Raw genomic sequence first — 24,436 nt, 5'->3', positions numbered from 1 at the left:
TCACCTGATTTCCAGTGCCTCTTGACCTTCCTTCTGGCATAATGCCTTCTTAAGGACAACCTAGGTTTTCTTTTCCAGTGATTCCAACAATTCATTTCTTGGGCAGAAAGACATACCTGTGTTCTTGTTTCTTTGTTATCTTCAGCATATGCTGTATACTTCTCTCCATTTACCTACAGGTTCTTCTCCCGCCTTTTCTTTTCTCATTTAGAGAAGAAAGAGAGACTGTCCTGGTTTCTAATCCATAGGTTGTTAGGGAGAGGCAGTACTGAAAGAAAACCTTTCTTCAGGCAGAGTGCTAAATTGCTTTCCGCTCTACAATTTTTGTTCCACAAAGTCTTCATTTCCACCTGTAGCCTTCTTTTTAAATTCTTTTTAACAGCATGAAAATTTCTGAAATGTAGGCACTTGCTGGGTACAGCCTTAAGTAACTATACCTTGGTACCATGGGGAGGGTGAAAACAACAACCCAAATTGGAGTGGTTCTGTTGTTTCAGCATCTATGGCCATAAGCAAGAGCTGTAATGGACTTTACCCTCTCCAATTCCATCCCCAACACATTCAATATTTCTGCAGCAGTCTTTGCTTAGCCAGAAGGAACTAGGAACACATATCCCTTTGTAATGATATGAGGGAATCTGGGTAGTTGCCAATGAAAGCCTGTTGGTTTTTCTTGGCCAGTTTGATGTGACCGCTCTAGGGACACCACCTGGTTCTGGGATTTGCTGCTACTATAAAAACTGGTTTCTTTAAAGGATGAAATGACTGTCTGAGGCTTTGAGCATCAGGTGATAAGCTCCATGGAAAACCCATCCCACTTTGGCTGTGAGCAATGGCTGTTAATTATGCTAATTAAAATAAGGTCAGGAAGATCTCTACACAGCTGTGGTGAAGTAGAGCATTTGAAATTGTGGGCTGAGGCCAATATTCTGACTGTAGGAACACATGGTATTTGTGATGTTACTGTCATTGGAAGAATATACACTCTCAGCAGAGAGATACCCCAGAAAGTCTGGACAAGGTAATCGGACATTGACAACTCATTTAACCTTTCTTTGCCTCAGTTTCCTCATCTTTAAAATAAGAGGGTTGGATTCAGCCTTTAAGTTTGCTTCAAACTCTCAATTTAAATCATAGGATCCTATGACAAAGATACTTTGTTATAATATTATTCAATAACCTTTCCCCCTTCTTTTAGTCACAAATTCAGAGAAAAATTACTCCTACTTTTGGGGCCCTGTCTCACCAATTTACTTATTTCAAAACCAAAAATTCTCACAAAATAGTACCTCTTAGGATAAAATGCCCTCTATGATTACTTCAAGAGAAACAAACATCTCCAAGCACACTTCCAAACTCAAGTATACTTGGGCTCATCATCAATTTCCTTTTTCCCCATGGAAAGCAACTTATTGATTAATTGGAGGATCTGGGTATGCAAACAGTTCCCCTCTCTGTCTTTTTAATGGGACCATGGAATGGGCTTTTTTGAAGACCTCACTGTTTCATTGTCAGATTTGGCAGTGGAGGAGATTTGTTTTGGCTTTATTGCCTTTCTTGGGGGATTGGCAAAACTGATGCTAGTGCTCAATCAGTCCATGGCCAGCATACCACCTGATTCAACATATCTAACAGAGCTGCATGTGGCAATTTATATCCTTCCTGTTTGACTTAGTGTAATCCACTCATTACATTTTATCATTAGGGAAGTGGTATGTAACTTGTTAGTGATGATGCTATAATTACTGAAGATGTTATGTTATAATTCCCTTGGTCAAAAGGTTTAAATTCAGCCTTGAAATGTAAGGTACATGCAGTGTTTGTTAGAATTCTATATTGGTCCTGGTTACCTAAGATAAAGTAAGGGTTAAGCTCCCACATTGTGTGTCATAGGATGCTAGAATCGTAGAAGTTAGACCTGGAAGGGACCTTAGATATCATCGAGTTAGGATGCAGCCAGTGGCACGGTGGATAGAGGACTGAGCCTGGAGTCAGGAATGCCTGAGTTCAACTTTAGCTTCAGACAGTTTCTAGCTTTGAACTCCAGGCAAGTCACTTAACATCTACTAGCCTAAGTTTCCTCAACTGTAAAATGGGGATAATAATAGTGATTACCTCATGGGGTTGTTGTGATGATCAAATAAAATGATAGGCACTATGTAAATGATTATTCCCTTCGCTTCCCTCCTTTTATACAGGAGAAAATTGAGGTACAGAGAGGCCAAGTGACAGAAATACTAAGTGGCAGAGACAGGACTTAAACCTAGGTCCTTTGGTTGCTTACATCTGACCCCAAAGCATAGCAAAAGAAAATGTTTTATCTTAGACAAAGTAACCCAACAAGTCAATCTTTTGAGGTGGCTGATCCTCTGGATAGTTTGATCAAAGGAAATAAGAAAATTAAAATGAAAAATGAATGATTTCTTAGGAGTTGACAATGCTCTAACTCCATGCTGCTGGTTAAAGCAATTAGGATAGCTGGTCATGGTGGTGGACATTTGTAATCCTTGCTATAGGGGATGCTGAGGCTGGTGGATTGCTTGAGCTGAGGAATTCTGAACTTCAATAGGATTAAAGCCAATTGGATGTTTTCACTAAACCCTGTATGAATATGGTGCTTCTAGGAGCAAGAGATCAACAGGTTACCCAAAGAAGGGTGAACTGGACAATGGTGGAAAAAAGAGTATGTCAAAACTCCTGTGCCAATCAGCAGTGAGATCATACTGGTGACTAGTTGCTGTATTTTTAGCTTAGATGAGAGGAGGGAGACCCAGTCTTTAAAAATAAACAAACTAAAAGAAATAATAAAAGCTTATGGGTGGGTCATTTGTGAAGACTGAGTTGTGAAATACTTCCTTATTCTGGAAGAGCTGAGGCTGGAAGATTCTCAGAAAGGGGCAGTAGCAATAGAATCAGGAGACAATTCTGTTTCTCTTCCAAGTGACAAGGAGGCTAGATCCTCCAGGATGAGGTGCTGCCATGGCAGGAAGTCATTCCTTCTTCCCGCCCTTCATTGCATTGAGAAGGTTAGGCCAACACAGGAAGGGTGATTGGTTCTTTTAAAGATTGTGGTTGATCTGAAAATTGATCTCCCGAAGTAGTGTGATGTAACAGAAAGACTGCTAGTTTTGGAGTCAAGAACTTGGATTTGAATCCAGACTCTAATACCTATTGCTTGTGTGAGCCTAACAATATGGTGTGATCCTTTCCTTTATGGACCTTATTCTCATCTATAAAATGAGGGCAATGGAATAGCTGATCTATAAACTCCTTTCCAGAGCTAAAACCTTATAGAAATGGCATCATATTTGCACAATTTCTTTTGATCATTTGTGTTGTTTCTAAGTTCACATCTCTCATATACTTCTCCCTTGCTCTTTCCCCTTTGCTCCCTTGGCTCTCAAACCTTCTACCCTGGTATGGGTCCTCACAACTGGACTATTGTTGGCATCTCTCTCTACTCCAGTCCATCCTCAGCTATGCTACCAAAGTGATCTTCCTAAAGTTCAGGTCTGACCACATCACTTATTAATCATTAAACTCCTGTAGTTCCTTATTATGGGAAGCTAGGTGGCACAGCAGATAGAGCATTGGCCTTGGAATCAGGAAGATTCATCTTCATGAGTTCAAATCCAGCCTCAGGCTCTTACTAGCTGTGTGACCCTGGGCAAGTCACTTAACCCTGTTTGACTCAGTTCCTCATTCGTAAAATGAACAGGAGAAGAAAATGGCAAACCACTCCAATATCTTTGTCAAGAAAACCCCAAATGAGACGACAAGGAATCAGACACAACTGAAATGACTGAACAACAACAACAAAGTTCCTTATTAACTCCAGGATGAAACATAAAATTTTCCTTTTGACATTTAAGACCCTTAACAACCTAGACTCTACCTATATTCCCAACGTCTTAAACTTGATTCTGTTCCACTTACTCTGTGATCAAGCAACATCAGCCTTCTTGCTCTTGTCACACCCAATACTTCATCTCTGTTCCTTGCCTTTTCATTTCCTATTCTATGTACTTGGAATGCTCCCCCTCCTCTCCTCTATCTGCTGGTATCCCTGGCTTCCTTCAAGACTCAGCTCAAATCCTACCTTTCCATTGCCCACCTCCCCCAAGGCCCCTGCTAGTGCCTTCCCTTTGAGATTACATTCCATCTCTTTTGTATATATCTTCTATGTACAATGTTTTTTGCATGTCGTCTTCTCCATTAGAATGTGAGCTCCTAGAGGGACCATGTTTTTGTTTCTCGTATGCCCAGCACTGAGAATGCTGCCTGACAAATAGTCAGTGTTTAATAAATGCTCGTTGATTGATGGATACCTTGGTCAATAAAGCGATCTGCTTGTTTTTGTTTTTAATGAAGGAAATAGATTAAAAATGTTTGGTATTGGCTGGAAACATTGACCCAAAACAGGAGCTTTGATTAATACAGTATTGGTAATAAGGCATTAATCTTACTACTAGGTTATATTGTGTAATCTTTTCTCTGGAAATTTTAAATCAAAAGGCAAAGTTTTCCTTGATTAGTTTAGTATCAGCACAGGGCTTCCCGTAGGCCATGGAGTATATTCAGTAACACCTTGAGGTCCCTCCAGGCCCATCATTAAGTGGGATGCAGTTAAGAGAAGTATTGGTGCCTTTAATGAGCATGTTTTAATGTAAGAAGAATAAGACCAGATGGCTATTCCAGGCTGGACCTCCTAGGGTTTCTGTACCTTGGGGTGGCAGTGGGGTATGTCTTCAGCTTTGCAGGTTCAAAGTCACTTTTGTCATTTCAACTAGAAATGATCGGGATTTGGGTTAGTGGTTCCTGCCAACCAAGGTCACAGGAAACTGACTTGTAAAACAGAATGACTGTCAATTTACAGAGAGAGATATGTGTGTTATCAACCAGTGTATTGATGCTAGTCATGTGTATGGGACCTTCTTGTCCTGTCACATCAGCACTCAGGAGATGAAATTTTCAATTAGAAGGTTGTTGTTTGAGAAAATAATTGGAACAAAGGGAGTTTGGTGTTGCTGAGGGGACATTTCCAGCCATGCTGTGGTAGGCTGTGGAGATACAGCATAGTGCAGGGAATAGGACACTAGACTGGGAGTCTAGAAGCCTTGGGTACAACTTTTACCTCAGAAGTTTATTACCTGTGCAACCCTGGGCAAAAGAATGAAAACTCTTTGTGACTCACTTTCCCCCTTCCAGCTCTAAATCTATGATCCTATATCCCATATCATTCTCTACTTTGGGGACTAGGTTGCTAAAGTACTCAATGAGTACTGGATAAACCTTAACAAGTTCTCTCTTTCTGAACTATTTCTTACTTCTATAATTTCATATTATGTTATCTGTCGTATATTTGTCTCTTTTACAATATTAGGGGTCAAGCTAAGTGATCTTTATTGTCCTGTCAAGCTCAAGCAACCCATGATTCTCTTATTCCAAATATCTTTTTCTATACTAAATTACATTATTTTATTCATGGACATGACTACAGACATATTTCACACATCTCAATGCCAATGCTGTTTTTATTCACTTGTGCTAAATAATTTTTTATTTCCTACTCTCTAAGCATATGTATTAGGGTAATCCCTGTCCAGAGGGTAAGTCTTGGGCCCTCTTCTTTCCTACATTCCCTCCTTTGGTGATCTCATCTACTCCCATGGATTCATTCATCATCTCTGCACAGAACATTCCCAAACTTATACAACCAGCTTCAATTTCTCCCCAGAATTCCAGACCTATGTCATGAACTGCTTATTGTAGCTTTGCAATTGGATGTCCCATTGGAATCTTGAAGTCAACAAGTTCAAAACCTAACTCAGCTTCCCCTGAAAGTTCCTCTTCCATAGACCTTTTTCTTCTGAGGTCACTACCATGTTAGTCACACAGGTTTATAGGTTTGTAACCTTATAGTCATACTTGATTCTTTACCCCACCCCTATCCAATCTAAGCTCTTATCTCCAAAAGAAGTCTTGAATTTATCCCTTTTCTTCACCTTAGTGCAGACCTGAACAGCTTGGCTATAGGTAGGGGCCAAAATTAAATCTTCTTTGGGCCATAGGTAGATTAGACAAGAGACAGACTGACAATGATTGGTTGCCGAGGGTCACGTGACAAACAGCAGAGTGAGCAGTGGCAACCCTACATTTTTTTTGGGCTGCCCAAAATCCTTTGGCAGGCCACAAGTGGCCCGAGGGCTGTATGATATGCAGGCCTGCCCTAGTGTATGCCCACCTCACTTCTCACCTGGACTTCTGTGTTGCCCTCCTCATTGCTCTCCCTGATTTCAACTTCTCCTATATCCATTCCATCTCTCATTTAGCAACCAAAAGAATCATGGCTTTATTGGTAAATGTTTAACAACTCTCTCCTCAGGAAAACATGTATATGATAGACTTTTAAGTTTAATTTGCATTGTTAACATTTTCTCCATTACTTTCTTAGCTCTAGACAATCAACAAGGACATATCAAGCCCTGATTTGTAAAATTTGCAGATTTGTAAGGTGTAAATGTCATCCTGAAAACTTCACCATTGGTTCCAGATGGAGCTGTTTCCAGCACACCACTGAAAATAATTTCTAAAGTACAAATTCTGATTATACCATTGTATTGCTATAAAAGTTTTAGTGCTTCTTATCTAAGGCAAACTATGAACTTCTCGGGTGGTCTTTCAGAGCATTCTACGGTCTAACTTTAACTTACCCTTCCAACTTTATTCCATATTACTCTTTGTGCACTTTTCATCGTAGCCTACTTGTGGATTCCCCTACCTAACATACTGTGCCCTGCCTAGTGAATTCCTTCTTACTTTAACTCCAGGCCTGAAATATACCCCATTCTCCTCTAGGCTTTTTAGCATCTTTATCTTCCTTCAAGGATCAGCTCTGTTACCACTTCTATGAATTCTTCAGTGAATCTCTTCATTGTTAGTACACTTTCTCTCCTACAAATGACCATGGATTAACCTAGGATCAGATGATCATAGATTTAGAGTTTGAAGGGATCTGAGAGGACTTTGAGTCTGACTTCCTCATTTAACAGATGAGGAAATTTACCTATGTGCATATGGCAGATCTCCAGTAGAATGTAAGTTTCTTTAGGACAAGGACTCTATGCAAAGACTAGTGCTTAGCACAGAGCTTTTCCATAAAGTAAATGCTGTTGAATTGAATGAAATTGTTACGTTAAACATTTGCTTTCCTTGATGTGGGTACATGGAGGCTTTGCTCTGTTTTTTCAACAAAGTATTGTAAATAGCTGCCTCTAGTTAAGGATTTAGACTTAAGTGGTTGAGCCAACTAGAGCCAATAATACTCTCCAAGAAAGCCTCAGGTGGTTGAAAATCTTAGAGCTTAACTTTCATAAACCTGGCTTTTGTGGTTTTTTTTTTTTTTACCTTACCTAAAAAAATTGGGAATGTGTTAAAATTTAATTAATCTACTTAGGCATGCCCAATTTTATAGATTAGCTGCAGCAAATTTTAAAACCTGATTTTTTTTAAACCTGATTTTACTTTCCTCTGCCAACAATTATTATAATTGTCTGAGCTGAAGAATTGGGAAAGTAAAGGCTCTGCAGAGTATAGAGTATAGAGTGCATTTCAAAGTTGCATATAAGCATAGGTTATCCAGTGTTTGGGATCAGCTTAACAACCACCCCCGCAGCCTCCACACAAACACACACACACACACACACACACACACTCACACACTCATTTGCTTCTGCAAAGTTACTCTCTTCATTCTTTTGCGGCAATCCACACTCACTCCTAACTCCACTCTGTGCGTGTGTGTGTGTGTGGGGTTTTCCCCCTGGTCAGAATACTCTTCTTCTTCCACTGCTCCAATCCAAATTCAAAGTCTATCTCATAGGAGATAGGAGTTGAGTTACTTTTACTACTATGTCATGTCATGCCCTGGATTTTTAAACTGTTATTCTTTTCTCCTTAGCTAGATTGTCAGCTCCTGGAGTATCGGGACTATGTTTAATGTGCTTATAAAATGGAAAATCCCCTCATTATGCCTAGTAGAGTGCTGTGTGCCTAGTAGCTAATAAATTCTTGTTGCATGAATTACTGGTATCAAGAGTTGAGAATTGAAGTAATAACAATGCCTGTGAATGTATGTGTTCTTTGTCCTGGAAGATCACATTATTTGAAAGGCAGTGTATCCTCTGTAATCATCTTGCCCTGACACATACTGCCTGTGTGGCTTTGGGCAAGTCACTTAACTTCTCTGAAAATTAGTTATCTTATTTGTGAAAAGAGTGGGTAGAACCAGATGACTTCACAGCTCTAGAGTCAGGATTTTGTGATCCTATCACAATATCAATAAATGCATTAGTTCTTCCAAAATGAAGTAAATTGACACAGCTGACACCCAAGGCATACACATATTTTTTTTTTTTTTGACTAGGCAATAGGGTTAAGTGACTTGCCCAGGGTCACACAGCCAGTAAGTGTTATGTGTCTGTGGCCAGCTTTGAATTCAGGTCCTCCTGAATCCAGGGCTGGTGCTTGATCCACTGTGCCACCTAACTGCCCCCCTACACATATTCTTACTTTGATGTCATGAATAAGTAGGTCAGGGGTTAGTGCAGCAACGTTTATGTGTTGATAATAGTAAGAAATTTAGGTAATGTTTTTTAGTCTACTCTACTCTACTCTAATCAACTTAGGGATATTTTCTTAAAAAATCTACTCTGAGTAGCTGGAGCCAACTGAGGGTGGCACAGTGGACAGACAGCTGGGCCTCGTAGTCAGGAATACTGAGTTTAAATCAGCCTTGGATACTTACTAGCTTTGGGATTCTGGGTAAGTCACTTAGCCTCAGTTTGCCTCAGTTTCTTTAACCATATAAAGAGGATAATAGCATAGACCTCTCAGGATTGTTGTGAGTATCAAATGAAATAATATTTGTAAAGCTCTTAGCACAGTGCTTGGCACATAGTAGGTGCTATAGAAATGCTTATTCCTTCCCCTTTCCCTTCAATAGTTATTGATGGGTAGTTTACCTACTTTGTAAATGATACAGAATTACTTCAAATTCTTGACATTGTCACATATTTTGCTTAATTACATGCTTAGAGCATTATTAGGGTCTTGGATTATTCTAGCCTAGTAGAATGTAGAGGGGAAATCTTTATAGAACAAAGCAATTATATTTCTTCCTTATGGAAAGTGTAATCCCACAAATTTCTAGAGAAAGACCCTCCTTATTTTAGGCTAGTCTTTTGCATATGTTTGGAAGAGGAAGTAACATGTTCCAGGTAGGGAACAAGAGGGTAGGAAGAAACCAAATATCACCTTCTAAAAAATGTCTACCATTCATCTCTTTCTCTCTAAACTAATTTATGCTCATATCACCCATCATCTGGGATTATTCTGGTAGGTTCCTAATTAGTCTTCTGGTTTCCAGTCCCTTAATTCTTTTTTTTTTTAGGCAATTGGGGTTAAGTGACTTGCCCAGGGTCACACAGCTAGTAAGTGTCAAGTGTTTGGTCTGAGGCCAGATATGAACTCAGGTCTTTCTGACTTCAGGTCCAGTGTTCTATCCACTGTGCCACCTACCTGCCCCTTCTTTCACTCTTTAACCCATGCTCTACACAGCCGCCAAAAGAATCTTTCTAAGACACAAATTCTGACTGTATCATTCCCTGGCTTAAATCAGTTTCTTTGTTTCTAAGGCAAAATGCAAACTCATTGGGCTGACCTTTACACTCTATGTCTTTGTCCATGTTTGTCTATGTATATCCATGAAAATATACATCTCTACAGATATCTTTATGGATATGGCAACATATATGAAAAATGCATCTAGATTACATATGCAAATATATTCCTATCCCATATTTAGATAGGTTTAAGAGAGGCAGAGTGTCATACTGGAGAGAGGGCCAACCAGCTATGATATCAGGGAGACTTGGGCTGAACTCCTGCCTCTGACACATACTTACTATGTAACCCGGGCCAAGTAACTTAATAATTTCAATGCTCACTCAGGAACATTTCCAAGATTATAAATCGCAGACCAAGTGCAAATTTCTATTAGTAGAGGAAATTTCTTCACTTTTATCTATGAAATTATAAAAACTTGTTAAAATGCATCTATACACAGAACATATTACATCATTATATTCTCATAGATAACATGTAGATACACACATGTGTACATACATATGTTGCATACGTTAATACTTTAAGGATCTATTCTGTGGTTTTGTTATTATAGATATTCATTCCATTGACACAAATCATATTCCCTCTGTAACTTTACACATATATAGTCTTTGTTCTTTTTGCCCAACAACAAATATAGTGCATGTGAGTGCATATATGTACATGAGCAGATGTGTTACAGCTACAAAACATACATGCATACATTTATTGTATATGAAGTTATATGGTATGGTAGAGAAACCTGGGTTCAAGTTGTCTTCTGACATGTACTGGTTAATGGGGGGCAAGTCATCTAATCTCTTTGTCATTGTATAGGTAATTCACTAAGACTATAAATTGCAAAGTAGGTATTGATTTGCTTTAGTAGAGGGAGTTTGCTCAGAAATTCTAATGAACATACCAGTGAAATGAGAGGTTCAGTGCAAAATTATGGATATATATATATATATAAATATATATGCATGTACAAATATGTTTATATATCTTTGTATGGTACTATGAATTAACCAAAGAGCAGAGAACCCTATATTAGTAGAAGGAAAAAAGAAACCTTTCAAAGCAAAAAATGAATGATTTTTTGATTATCTGTATTCTCCATAATGGAGTTTATCTACCTCTCTTCTAGGGCAATTGAATTGACTGAGTTACTAAAAACTACTAGGAACCACAGCTGCTAAAGCCTGCTTACAATCATCTATTGTACTCCACGTAAAATCCCTTTTAACTGACAATTTATGAGTTTATGAGTCTTGTCCTGCATAAAGCCTGCTTACACACACCCAACAATTGGGCCTAGTAATTTTAAGCCTTTCGTTTACTACTTATATCTCAAATATTAACCCGTCAAACATTTCTGTAAGTCATTGAAACTGAAAAAAAATTGTAAAGGAAGTTCATTATTTAATTTTAATTGTTTTATTACATAATATAATACACTGTATAATTCACATTTTAGAAGACTTTTTTTTTTTTTTTGGCAAGGCATTTGGGGTTAAGGGACTTGCCCAGGGTCACACAGCTAGTAAGTGTCAAGTGTCTGGTCTGAGGCTGGATTTGAAATAAGGTCCTCCTGACTCCAGGACCAGTGCTCTATCCACTGTGCAACCTACCTGCCCCCAAAACTTTTCTTTCTGATGCATTAAACTCATAGGAAGAGGGACTAGAGCTGTGATTTCACTGGTTAAGAAGACTCCCTCTACTAATTCAAGCCAGCACCTTCTCTGTGATTTAAGTATAGACAGCACAGTGACTTGACCAGGGGCACACGGCCAATATGTGTCAGATGCAGGACTTGAACTTGCTCCTGTTGACTCCAAGGTAAGTTTGTCATCCACTGCACTTGCTGCCTCTCATGAAACTCATATGTTTACAAAAATATTTATGCCAATGCTTTGTAGGTTTTAATTTTTTTTAAAATCAAGACTTCATATACTCTGCAGTCTCTACATTTGGTGTTCTGAATGGTTTCATGATTTTATTTAGAAACTTAAGTCCCAACTACATGTTACAGGAATTAAGCTGAATAGTAAGGTTTTTTTTTTTGTTTTTGTTTGTTTGTGTGTGTGTGTGTGTGTGTGTGTTTTATACCTTGACAGAGTATTATTTCTAAAACCAAAAAAAAAATCTCATAGAACATTAACGAATTTTAAGACCATATTATAATTAGCATGATAATTTTATGCTAGAGAAAAATCAGGCTTTTGTTAACAGTTATACTCTTTTTTGCATATTTTGATAATGTTTATTTTTTAAAATTTGATTAAAAATAGACTTTTCAAAATCTTTACATTGAGAACAATAAAACAAATGACAGGAATGAAGCCTGAGCTGTTTGTTTGGTTTTTAAGGCTCCAGCTTGGTGGTAGAGTTGGCTTTTTTGTTGACCCTCTTTCTAAAAGTAGGTCATTCTCTCTTTGCCTGAGCTAAACTGGTTCCAAAGCCATTACAGCCACTGCCCCTGTGCTAAGAGACTTGGGCTGGTCACAAAAGATAATGCAGCTCAGGTTTAACATCAGACAAGTTTGAATAAACTTCTTGGAAACTTGGGATACCCTTCCTTGCCACAGTATCATAAATACAATGTTCAATCATCTGAAGAACAACCAAAAAAAAGTTTAAACAAATCCCACAATAAATTTCCTTTAATGATGATCTGAGGGGGCTAGTGACATCACCAGCATGGCTTATAATGAAGCTAGAGACAGTTTGCACCAACAGCTTCCTTCAGCCTTCCCCTTTCTATGAGCTGCCAAATACATTCCCTTTTTGTTTCTGTTATAGAATACGGATCTGAGATGATTTAAAATCCTGCATAAGTGCAGTTTTTCTCATATGCTATGAAGAACTTGTAAGCACACATGGCTTCTCTTTTGATACATGCACTGCCCTCAATTATTTAAAATAAGCATTTTCTTTTTTTTTTTGGCATGGTAACTTACTGTTTTCTCTTAGTTGTGTTTTCATCATAAGATAGAAAAAAACATATTTATATATGAGAATGATGGCAGCAGAATTCTGACAAGCTGAGTTTACATGGTACATTGTTCCAAAGAGCGTTTTGAGTAGAAAATACAGAACCTATTATACAAACCTACTTTTACATTTGAGAAAGCATTAGCCTCAAAGGAGTAATAATGGTATGCCATTAAAACTGAGAATACATTTTTCAGTATCTGCATTTAAAAAAAAACTTTATAAATATGTAAATTTCAATTCAATAAATCCCAAATAAAATGCACTAAAAAACTGATATGTAGACAAAAGTTTATTTACACCATACAACATTTTAAATATTTTATACACAGCTGCAGCAGAGAAAGCTACTCTGAGCTTTCTGGAGAAAACTGCAATAATAAAGATGTGAAATATATTATTCATATAAAAGTGAGATTATTACTTTATTGCATTTAAAGCAATGAAGAATGTAGCTCAACAAACATTCATTTAATGACAAAAACTTTGCTTTTATATTATAAAGTAAAAAGTGTAGTAATGGCCAAACAGACTGTTATAAACTTTAAAAACTGCATAAATATATACATTGTGCTTCACGGTAAAGTTTTCTGAAAACTAAACCAAATGAAGCAGTTACAACATGAATCGTTGCTTGAGGTTTATCTATAAAGATTACCGTACAAATCCATTCCACGTTTACTTACAACACAGGATGGTAAGAATTGTACACCTGGTTCTCCACTAGCTTGCCTAGCGGGACGATACGGTACAAAAACACCACTGACGTTTGGCACATGAAGATCCTGACATATGTACGGTAGCCACATGTCCAGAGAGGAATGTCAGGCTTCCCAAGTCTCGAGTGTCAGTGCAATGAGCCATCTTGTTTCCGTAGCAGTATGTTTTGCTTTCTTTCTGTTACACCTCTGTTTGAAAGTCTCCTTCCTGCACATCGAGAGGCAAATTCAGACACTTCTCCCATTCTGCTGGTCTTAGTTCCAAAGCATCTTTTGCCTCTGTGTCTAAAACATTTATTGTGGTGTAATGTTGATATTCACTAGGGTTTTTGAAAGTGTCCCATGGGCTCTTGTTTGGTGCTGGGTTTTCCTGTGAAGAAAAGGAGAGAGGAAAGCCATTTATGTGATGGATGGGATTGGTGTCTTTTTTTTTTTTTTTTGAGCATGTCAGGTAAGTGCCTATTTGCTGCTTTAATCCAGTTTAAGCAATTACAGAGAGGATCTGAAATTGCAGCCAGCTGCCAAGGAACAGGCCTGATTTGAATTCATTTGCATTGAAAAAAGAGTAGATGAGCACCTTGTCTCTAACTTGTGATTCATGGAGCTAATCTGGAGGAGCACAGAGAATAGACTCATTTAGAGAAGGAATCTTAGTAAGATTAGACTCTTAATCGCTCAAACACTAGTTTTGTGGCTGTAGGAAAGTAACTCATTTAGACCCAGTTTCTTCATCTGTAAAATGTGAAGAAAAATGGCTTCTACCTCAGTGATGAGATTCGGTAAGGATCAAAGAGATAACATATGTAAAGAGCTTTCCTTTATAATGCTAGCTATTATCATTATTATTATTTAGAGCTGAAATGGGCCTAAGAGGCCCCTTAGTTTCACAGGTGAGAAAACTGATACACAGAAAGGTTACACAACTTGTCCCAGATGGCTTGGCTCAGATTAAATGTTGCTGCTTCATTCATGTGTCTGTCTCTTCATGACTTCATTTGAGGTTTTCTTGGCAAAGGCACAGGAGTGGTTTGCCATTTCCTTCTCCTGCTCATTTTACAGATAAGGAACTGAGACAAATAGGGTTAAGTGACATGCCCAGGGTCACACAGCTAGTGAGTGTCTGAGGCTGTATTTGAACTCATGAAGATGAGTCTTCCCAACTCTAGGTCTGGTTCTCTATCTACCGTGCCACCTTGCTGCCAGGCCCTTTAATTCTAAATCTAGCATTCTTTCCACGGTACCACATGGTCTATGGTCATTGCCTGGCTTGTTTGGGGCATTTGCCAGGGCCCTGAGGTCTGATAAGGAAGGGAAACTCAAGTTAAATGATAGAAAGTCTGCAATTTGGTGATAGAATCTTCTGAGATATAGGCAAGAAGCTCAGATTATTAGATAGCCATTATAAGATAATAAGACTTGCCAATGATTACACACCTTGGTAGTAAGTGGTCTCTGTAAGTGGTCTCTAGATCAAAATCAAAGATGTCTATCCCCTTTGAGCTCTTTCTCACATTTCTTTTCTTTTCTTTTCCTTTCCTTTCTTTCTTTTTTCTTTTTGTATTGTTCAAATACTTCTCATTTTCCCTTGCTCCATATTCTTTCACTCCTTCCATTGTACAACTTTACATAATCTCATGCATATTTTGGATACTCATTTCCAGTTTTGCAAATTGTTTCCTTCTGATAGTTCAGTTTTCTGGGAAACATTTCCTGAATAACAGAGCTTTTGAAGACCCCTCTGCCAAATAGTCAGCTATTTTTCTAGAATCAGTTACTGTTTTTCTCCTAATGCTTAATAATATTAATAATTTTAGATACTGCTTTAAGGTTTGCAGACTGCTTTATATATGTTATCTTTTTGATTCTTGCAACAACCTGGAGAAATAAGTGTTATTGCCCCATTTTATAGATGAAAAAACCGAGTTTGAAAAGTGGTAACTTGGTTATCTGAGAAATGATTTTGGAAGACTCATGTCTTCCTCACTCCAAATCTAGCACTATATCCACTGAGCCATCTTATAATGAATTTATCATGCCTTCTCTGAGGGAAGGGTGCATCTCGCTATTGATAGAGTCCTGATCATGTCTATATGGCATAGCATTTGTGCTCTTTTGTGGTCATGGATATTACTATGTTTAAATGACAAGTTATTTGACAATTAGTACAAGATGAAGAAACATGATTATAGGTGGAGTTTTATGTAAGAGCTTTATAGCAGAAATCATTATTGACATCTAAGTTAAAAAAAAGAAACCATTCATCAGACCAATTTGTGTGTTACCAAACTGATGTGAAATTACATCATATTGATCTGAATGTCATATTGCTTAGTCCTATGAGGAAACATGAAATGGAAACCGTGCTTTGTACAACTGCCCAGTTATTAAATTTAATCCAGAAATTTGCTAACATGAATCATCATTCTGGAGAGGATGTTGCCTATTTAATGTCCTCTTGCTAAATATGCCCATTAGAATAAATAATGAATAGTTTTAAAAATAGTTTCACTTAGGATCATAAATTTAGAGGGCAAAGGGAGTTTATAGACCAACTAATCCAACTTTTTCATTTTACAGAGGCCTAGTGATTTGCAAAAGCCCTGCAGGTAATAATTGCCATAGCCAGGATTCAGCTCCACATCCTCTGATTCCAAGTCTAGTTTTCTTTACACTTCCCCAGCTATATTACTTTGAAATTTAAAATGATTTTACTCCTGAGAATATGGACTGTTTATCTTCATTAATTCTTTTTTTAAGAAAAAAAAATTATATTTATTCTAGATTAATATAATATAATTTATATTATATTTATTCCAGTTTAAATGTATTTAAAACACAATGCAGATTGTTTTCAGATCTAACATCTTCCATGTCTTTTCTATGTTGGCATATCTAACTTAAGAAGCTTGTGTCTGTGAAAATCAAATATGGTTCCTGGAAAGAAGTTAAACATTCTCTCCTTTCCCCACTTTCTTATAGGACTGCAGGATTATAGATCCAAAGTTGAAAGGAACCTGAAAGGTCATTTAATTCAAGCCCCTCTTTTTACATTTGAGGAAACTGAGTCCCATTGAGGTTAAGTAATTTGTCCAAAGTCATGTAGGTTGTGATTGTAGTGATTAACTAATGAAGGACATAAAATAGAGGTCTGGCTTATTTGCTGAACTCCATCCAGTGACTCCACCTCTTTTGGAAGTTTTAAAAAAAAAAAGTCTGAATGTAACATTAGTATAAAAACTGGATCAACCAGAACTGAGCTCACTAACTCTCTTTAAATATTTGGAATGTTCCCCTATTTTGCTTTTTATGAGAAGACTAATACCAAGAACATAAAAGTGATATCAGGGAATTAATTTTTGAATAATAGCTTTGATGGCTATTCCCTGGGGTCGCTGAAAAACATTTGTATTCATTCTTACTTAAGAGTCTTGTCCATTGGTGTGCTGGAGGCAGCTGGTACCAGCTATAACTGTTAAATTTTCATTGTGAGCATTTCCACCTTGGAAATGAGCAAATACTACAATCAGGGCTTGATTCACTGTTTTGTTGATTGTCTCTAGACTAAGAAAGTGATGGAGAAAATAGTAATAATAAAGATTAAACTTAAATGTGTGCTGTGTACACAGTTTCTTTTGGAGAGCCGGTTGATAATCATCTGCCAGCACACCCCTGGTCTTGTTTAATTTCTAAGAATTTGTTTTAATGAATCATAGGGATAGAAGCTGGATCTGATTTCACTGGCATAGAGTACTCCTGGAGGAGGAAACTCCCTACCAATGAAGGTCTGTACTTTCGCTATAATATATAGCTTTACAGAGCTGCCTAGAGCACTACCAGGTTAAGTGATTTGCTCAGTCACACTGCTAGGATATATCTATTAATGGTAGAACTTGAAAACAAGACTTTAGCTCTTTGAGGCTAGGTCTCTATCCACTATTGCATACTGCCTGTCATAACAAATAACAAGAGGACCTAAACAATATTGGCCTCATTTTCGGGCTCTTCTTGAACAACTAGTCACTCTGCCCTTGCCTGATTTGTCTGTAGTGCCCACCTCTGGAGTTCTGAAGGAATGAGTCATGTCCTTGAAGGCGGTCTTTTTGTGGTGAGGAGTTATCATGACCATCACTGAAGCCTCACAGTTTGGGTAGGGGGAGCTGGAAGAGGGCAGGGGAGTGAAGACAGAAGTGGCAGGTAGTAATAACTGGAGGGCACTTGCCAACAAGGTATGCTTTTTTAATAACACTGAAGATTGGAAGGGGAGTATAAAATGCCTGCCTTCAAGGGTAGTCACGATGATCAAATGATATAATATTTGTAACGTGTCTAGCACGTAGGCATTTATAAGTCCTTCCTTCATTCCTTTATGCTTTCCTCCCTCCATCTATTCCTTCCTTCCTATAAATACTCAATGTATTAAAAATCTTTGCACAATGTAAAAATCCCATTTCTGCTTTTTCCACCTGATATGATAGCCTGAATCACCTGGCTTCTTTCTGTTCTCATTTCAAGCCTTGTGCTGATGAGATACAGTTCTCTGAGGGGAATGGGTTTAGGCTGCAGCAAGAAGGATTTTGAACAGCTATTTGGGTGTGACATGCACACACATACATTTAAGAGAGAAAGAGAAGAAATTCTTTCTCTGGAGGTCATTAAACAATGATCTCTCTGGGGTGATTTGATTACTATCTTGCCTTGAGCAGTGAAAATGGACAAGATAATCTTTCAAGTTTCCTTCTATCCCTAAAAATTTTATTATTTTATGAAATTGCTATCATTTAGGTGTTATAAGTTAGTAACCAGATAAAAAGAAAAATTGCCTAATTGATATTTTTAAAATGTCTTTTCCTATCCAATTAGAAGATTTGTCAGCAATAATATACTACTACAAATAATGTGACTCAGGGATAATGAACTCATATCTTACAAGTTCATCATCAATAAAACAGAATAAAGAACTCTTTTTTTCTCCATTCTTGAAGAGTTAGGGCAATAATTATCTAGTAAAGACAGTTTTCCCCTCCCCTACCTACCATTTAATGCAGTAATAAATGTTTATAGACAACATAGAAATTTAAGTAAATAGAGAAAAGTCATGCAGCTACAGAGATGTTTAATCAGAAGGGCAATAGCAAGTGTCAGGTTACTGAGATCCATATATTTGTACCATTAATGAATTAGTCCTCAGACTAGAGACTAAAGGGGAAATCAGGATTGCATACAACACTGGTCAGCCAGCTGGATTAGTTGCATGTGCCTTCTGGATTTGATAGGTGTTGAAAATATGATTTCTTCAATTTATTTCAAATTCAGCTTTAATATTTTTGGAGGAATTGGTGAATTTACTTCCACCTAATATCAAGGCAGAGAACTGTGTTAATGTCATTTGTTGGCCAAAATTCTGTGCCCAAATTGTTAGGAGGAAGTGGAGGGAAGTAATCAATTTCTGAGTATCAAATGTCTGATATAAGTACAGCACCATCCTAGGCACATTAGGGGATACAAAATAAGTGTAAAGTAGTCCTGCTTTCAAGGAACTTACATCTTTAGCAGGCTAGATGAGGCTGATAGCTGGAACAATCACTTGCTAACTAGTACTGCAATGAGAAGAGTTCAACTTAGCTGAGATTTGAATAAAGTTAGGGATTCTAAGAGGTGGATGTTAGGAGGAAGTATATTTTGGCATAGGAGACAGCTATGGTCAAGGCACAGACATGAGAAATTGAGTATGAGGGGGCTACAAAGGCATCTTGGTAACTGATTCTTTGAATGTGGCAGTTCATGAAACAAGACAAAAAATAAAATAGACTCGTCCTTTTTTTTTTTTTTTTTGCCTCCCAACCACAGTTATTGCAGCCTGGAGGATTCTGGTCGGGGGGGAGGGGGAAGGGTGGAAGAGTGCTAGAGAGATAGGACTGAAATTGAATGTGGACAATGCTTAGGTTTCAGGTAAGCAGAATTTGGAGGTAAGGGCATTCAAGGTACATGGGGTAACATGAGGCATTAAGATCTAATTTATTAGGGTGGTTGTGAAGAACAATGAGAGGGCTGACCAGCCTAGAACAGTGTATGACGTGGAACAAGCCATCTTTGCTCTTTGGGACTCAGTTTTCTGTTCTATAAAATGAGGGCCCTTTGAGATCTATGTGAAGATGCTATAGTAATGCATCATGGAGTTGTTCTGCATCAGTGGAGGAAATAAATACACTTATGAAATCATGGATCTTTTGAAGTCTGCTTTGCGTCATGTAAGTAAGCCTTTGGAAAAAAACACATCTTCTTCCTCATAATAAGTGAGGTCATTCCATAGCATAAAGACAGGTGCTTCCGTCACACTTGTCCACTAACCCACTCATCGGTTCATGGATGGATTCTTCTCTTTTCTATGAGTGGACATCTTGGCTAGCCAGGAAGATTGTGAGTTTTGCATGGGCAGAGATCATACCTCCTTGGATATATTTCCTCCACATTCCCCTGCAGCAACCTAGCAGGGTCCTGGGAACATAATACAGTGGGTGGGCATTAAATACTTGGTGTACTGAGTTCATATTCAGTGAATTGAGCTGACTAAATAAGAGTATACTCACCATACTGCTTGTATTTGGTATGTCCCGAAATCTGTCCAAAGTCTGAAATTTCTGATTTAGTTCCTGAAATAGTTCCATATGTCTCTTCCTAGTATGCATGACCTTCTGCAAGAGAAGACAGAATGGTTTTCATTCCTAATTGGATTTTTGCTTTTTTTTTAGATTCATTATTTTCTCTTTGCTAATAAGGCAAATTGAGTTTGGCAGGAGTCAGGGGGTCCCTGTAGACTCCACAAATGTAAATGAGTTCCACCAAATCTCCTCTTGGTCTCTTATTCAGCAGTTTTTGTACATAAAATATTGAATTTTCCTTCTACTTACAAGACTGCCAAAAATAGTTTTCTTGTGATAGTACAGATGTATTACAAATGCAATCACCTCAGTGTAAGATTTTCATCAAAGTCAAAACTTTTTTTTAGCAAAATTGTCATAAAAGAATATGCAAATGCATAAAAATATATATTTACAAAATATGCATATATAAATCTGGATGTGTGAAGCACACGAGACCCTCAATTCCTGACAGGGTAAATATTACTTGTTATACTTTATTTCTATAAACACGAAAATCTGATCTGGCTGTACTAAAGGGGAAAGGAATCCCTAGTCCTGCAGTAAAGATTGATCCAAGACATTACAGTAACTGAAATGTATGTAGGGTCTAAACTCTTGTGTGTAATTGCTGAGGGTTGATGTAGCTTCACAGAACAAGAATCACCTTCAAATACATGAAGTCTTTCCAAATCTCCCTTAATTCTAGCAATTTCCCTCTGTTGATCTCCAATTTATCCTGTACATAGCTCATTTGCATATGGTTGTTTGAATATTGTTTTCCTCATTAGACTGTTACCGCCTTTACAACAACTACCTTGCTTTTCTTTGTATCTGCAGCACTTTGTGAAGTGACTGGCTCATAGTGAAATCTTAAAAATGATAACAGCTGATTGATTGACAGGGAGTCACAGGGCAGTCATTTCTTTGTTCCTTTCTAGCCTGTACTCCTAACTTTCCCAGGGCTTCTCTACATTGGACTAGAAGCCTTCTCACTCTGAAGCTCATTCCCACTCTGTATTTCAGACATTAGAAGTATCTGCCATCCCTGTGGCCTCTCCCTCCGACCGGTTGGTGCCTCCCAGGACCTCCACTTTAAGGAGGAGGCCCAGGCCAGCCATGTCCTCGTTTCTTGATTTCACTTTTGTATTATCTACTGCTTTGATATGCTGCCCTCCATACTGGTGCTTTCCTCTGTTCTCTCCTCTCACTGCCACCGGCATTTCAGCTTCCCATTATGTGTTGTATTCCCCTATTAAAATGTAAGCTTCTTGAGGGCAGGAACTATCTTTCTTTCTGCTTATAATTCTATTTTCAGTGCTTAGCACAGGGCCTGGCACATAGTAAAGGATTAAGAGATGCTTGTTAACTGAATGACTACTTACTTGAACAAAGTAGTCATTAGAGTTCATGGAATAAAATGTGAAATTCAGTAGTTCCTCAAAATACATAAGCACCCTCATCCAATTTCTTTATACTACCCCCCGACCCACTACTCCACCTTCAAATTTAATGCTATTAATATTACAATGACTACTATAGCATGCTACAGTTACAAAGTGTTTTCATGTAATATTCTCAAGAGTTGTGACATAATGAATAGAAGGCTATTCTTGAGGTAAGGAAGACCTGGGTTCAAGTTCTGGCTCTAACACAGATTAATTGGGTGATCACAGGCAAATGAATTAACCAACTTTCTAAGACTCTAAATTACAGATAAGTTGTCTATATGTATCTGTATGTGTGGAGGGATTTTTCACATCAGGGTGTTTCCTAAACTGATAAAATCATTGCTATGGACTTCAATGCTCCACAAATACATATATAGTCTTAAATTATTTGGGGGAATCTATTTTGCACTGAGCCTTTTTGAGAATGCAATGTTCATAAAATAATAATAGCAAGAAAAGAGTTATGTAAGCAATACCATGAATTTGCAGGATGCAGTTTATAAATATTGACCAGAATGAAGTAATTTCCAACTCTTGAGGATGGAAACCAGAATTCAAATAAAATTATCAGTTTTTAGAAGTTAGAAATTGGTGAAGCGGGCATTAATATTTTCAGTGTTCCTCTAGGACCAGATACATAATCTGTTTCCCTAGCATGTTCAATCATAGACTTTCTGGTTACTTAATTTGCATAGGGTAATACAGGGATAGGGACTGAACTTGTGATTTAGAGAACTCCTAATGAGGAAAATCCCTCTCTCTTATTCCCTTATCTGCAATGTACAGTCTTAGAGTTATCTTGATCACTGACAGGGTAAGTGTCTAGTGCAAGGTCCCATAGCCATTATGGAGTCAGAGGTCTTTAACAGAGCTGATTTGCATACATGTGCTATATCAGTAAGTCTACATGTCTAACTTAAGTATCATTTAATTTCTTAACACAAGGATTTGTTTTGAAAATGTTAAAGTGATATATCTTTGCCTAAGGTCTGTAGTGTCTACTTTTGTCCCCAAAGACGTTCATGGAGTGTGTTTTGGCTTCTTAGGAACAAGAATGAAAATGGATCATGAGAATTCAAATTTTAATTTAATAACATGAAAGGATCTTCTTTCCTACACCAATACTGATTCACATCTTTTATACACAGTAAACTTGGATTTAAGCCAGTGTCTTCTCTGTTCATTCTACTTGTGAGAGATGTTACCACTTAAAATCTCATAATACCCAAATATCCCAACCCTTGACATTTTTAGCTCCAGATATTCACTGATGACAAATCAGATAGTTGAGGACAGGAAAATGGCAGCATTGTTCATGATAATAGGATGAAACATAGCAAGCAATTATAGAGCCATTAGCTTCACATCAGTTGTGGGGAGCATAACACAAACAGAATGGCAGGACTTGGTGAAGAGCCACCTTGCAAGTATAATTTGACTAGTGATAGATAGTAAAGATTTATGACAGGGAGAATTTGCTGTAACAATGTAACAATGGATAGTTTAAAAGACAAAGTGTACTTCGTTGGCAAATGTAATACAGTATATTCTGTTTAGGTAAGGTAGGAGCTATTTTTTTTTAATAATAAAAAGTGTTACCCTTAGTGCCAAGTCAAAGTCTATTAAATAAACTGAGGATAGATATCAGAAGGCTTAAAATAATTTGGCTTGTACAATCTTGGCTTCAACTCTAGCCCAACAACATGAGTTTCAGTTGATGACTCTCCCTATTTACATTTTTTTCAACTGGGGCAAAACAAACGTCCCATTGTGACATTTTCCTTGTGGATTTCAAAAAATACTAGTGTTAATAAAATAATGAGAGACAGTAGTGTAGTGCAGCCTTGGAATCAGTAAGACCTGGGTTCAAGTCCTGCCCCAGACACTTACTAGTTATGTGACCCTGGGCAAGTTACTTAACTTCTGTCTGCCTCAGTTTCCTCCTCTGTAATATGGGGATAATAGCTCCTACCTCCTAGGTTTGATATAAGCCTACAATGAGATACTATTTCTATAACTATTTTGATACAAATGCTATCATCATCATCATTATCATCATCATCATCCTGTGTGACCCTGGGCAAGTCATTTAACTTTTCATTGCCCCCAGGCAACTCACTAAGATTGTAAATTATAGATGAATTTCTGCTATCAATGGAAAGAATTTTCACACAAGGAATTCATCAATGGAAACACTAGTCCAAGCCAAAAACAAAGAGAAATCAAACATCTACCATATAGTATAACAGGATCAGATTTTCTAGGATTACCTTGTCTAATAAAGTCAAGTTCCCTTCATTAATTTCTCTCGACTTCATTTTCCTCATCTGTAAAGTGACACTGTCTCTGAGGTTCCTCCTTGCTTTATATCTCAGTTATCTGTGATATAAAAGAGCATTTCTTTTTTGCTTCTTGGATTTTTTTGGGGGGGACAATGAGGGTCAAAGCTGTAATTTCAATTCTCTATGAGGAAACTCCTTCCACCAATGAATATCAACACTTACTCTTCAATTTGTAATCTCAGCCATTTAGTTGTATGGGTTCACTGATGGTTAAGGGACTTACCCAGGGTCACTCAGTTTATGTGCAAGAGAGGATTTGAACCGAGGTCTAACTGACACTGTGCCAGGCTCATGATGTACTAGATAGGCAGCACTACTTCTTTATTACTTATAAGCAATAGAACTTCTCTCCCTCTCCCCACCCATGGACCTTTATTCATTTCTTTTCTCTCATTTCAGTTTATATTCCCCTGATTTTCAGTATCTTTTAATCAAGATTTTTGAAGATTTCTTGTTTCTTTTTCTCACTGGAGCAGCTCTTCCTTTCCCCATTTATTCCTTTCTTCATTTGCTTTCTATTGAGTTGGTGTCCTAACCTTATGCTCCTACAATTTTAAGTTCTTCATTTTTTATTTCTGCCCCTTTGATAATGCCCAGCTTTGACACACCTCAATCTCTTTGACTAA

At 37.7% G+C, this 24,436-nt stretch overlaps 1 protein-coding gene across 1 annotated transcript in view; it reads right to left on the bottom strand.

Annotated features, from left to right (window-relative positions):
* Positions 1-13,560: 13,560 nt before the first annotated feature.
* ADGRB3 (adhesion G protein-coupled receptor B3) overlaps positions 13,561-24,436 on the bottom strand; it is a 902,542-nt gene continuing 891,666 nt past the window's right edge. The window contains exons 29-30 of the mRNA XM_027852945.1: positions 19,967-20,071; positions 13,561-13,749 (exon numbers count right to left, since the gene is read on the bottom strand). Of these exons, the coding sequence (XP_027708746.1) occupies positions 13,561-13,749; positions 19,967-20,071 (294 nt within the window). The remainder of the gene's footprint in view (positions 13,750-19,966; positions 20,072-24,436) is intronic.

Source organism: Vombatus ursinus, unplaced genomic scaffold, assembly GCF_900497805.2.
Source record: "Vombatus ursinus unplaced genomic scaffold, bare-nosed wombat genome assembly UNPS02009835.1, whole genome shotgun sequence".
Taxonomy (NCBI): Eukaryota; Metazoa; Chordata; class Mammalia; order Diprotodontia; family Vombatidae; genus Vombatus; species Vombatus ursinus.
This window is presented reverse-complemented; position numbering and strand designations above follow the sequence as displayed.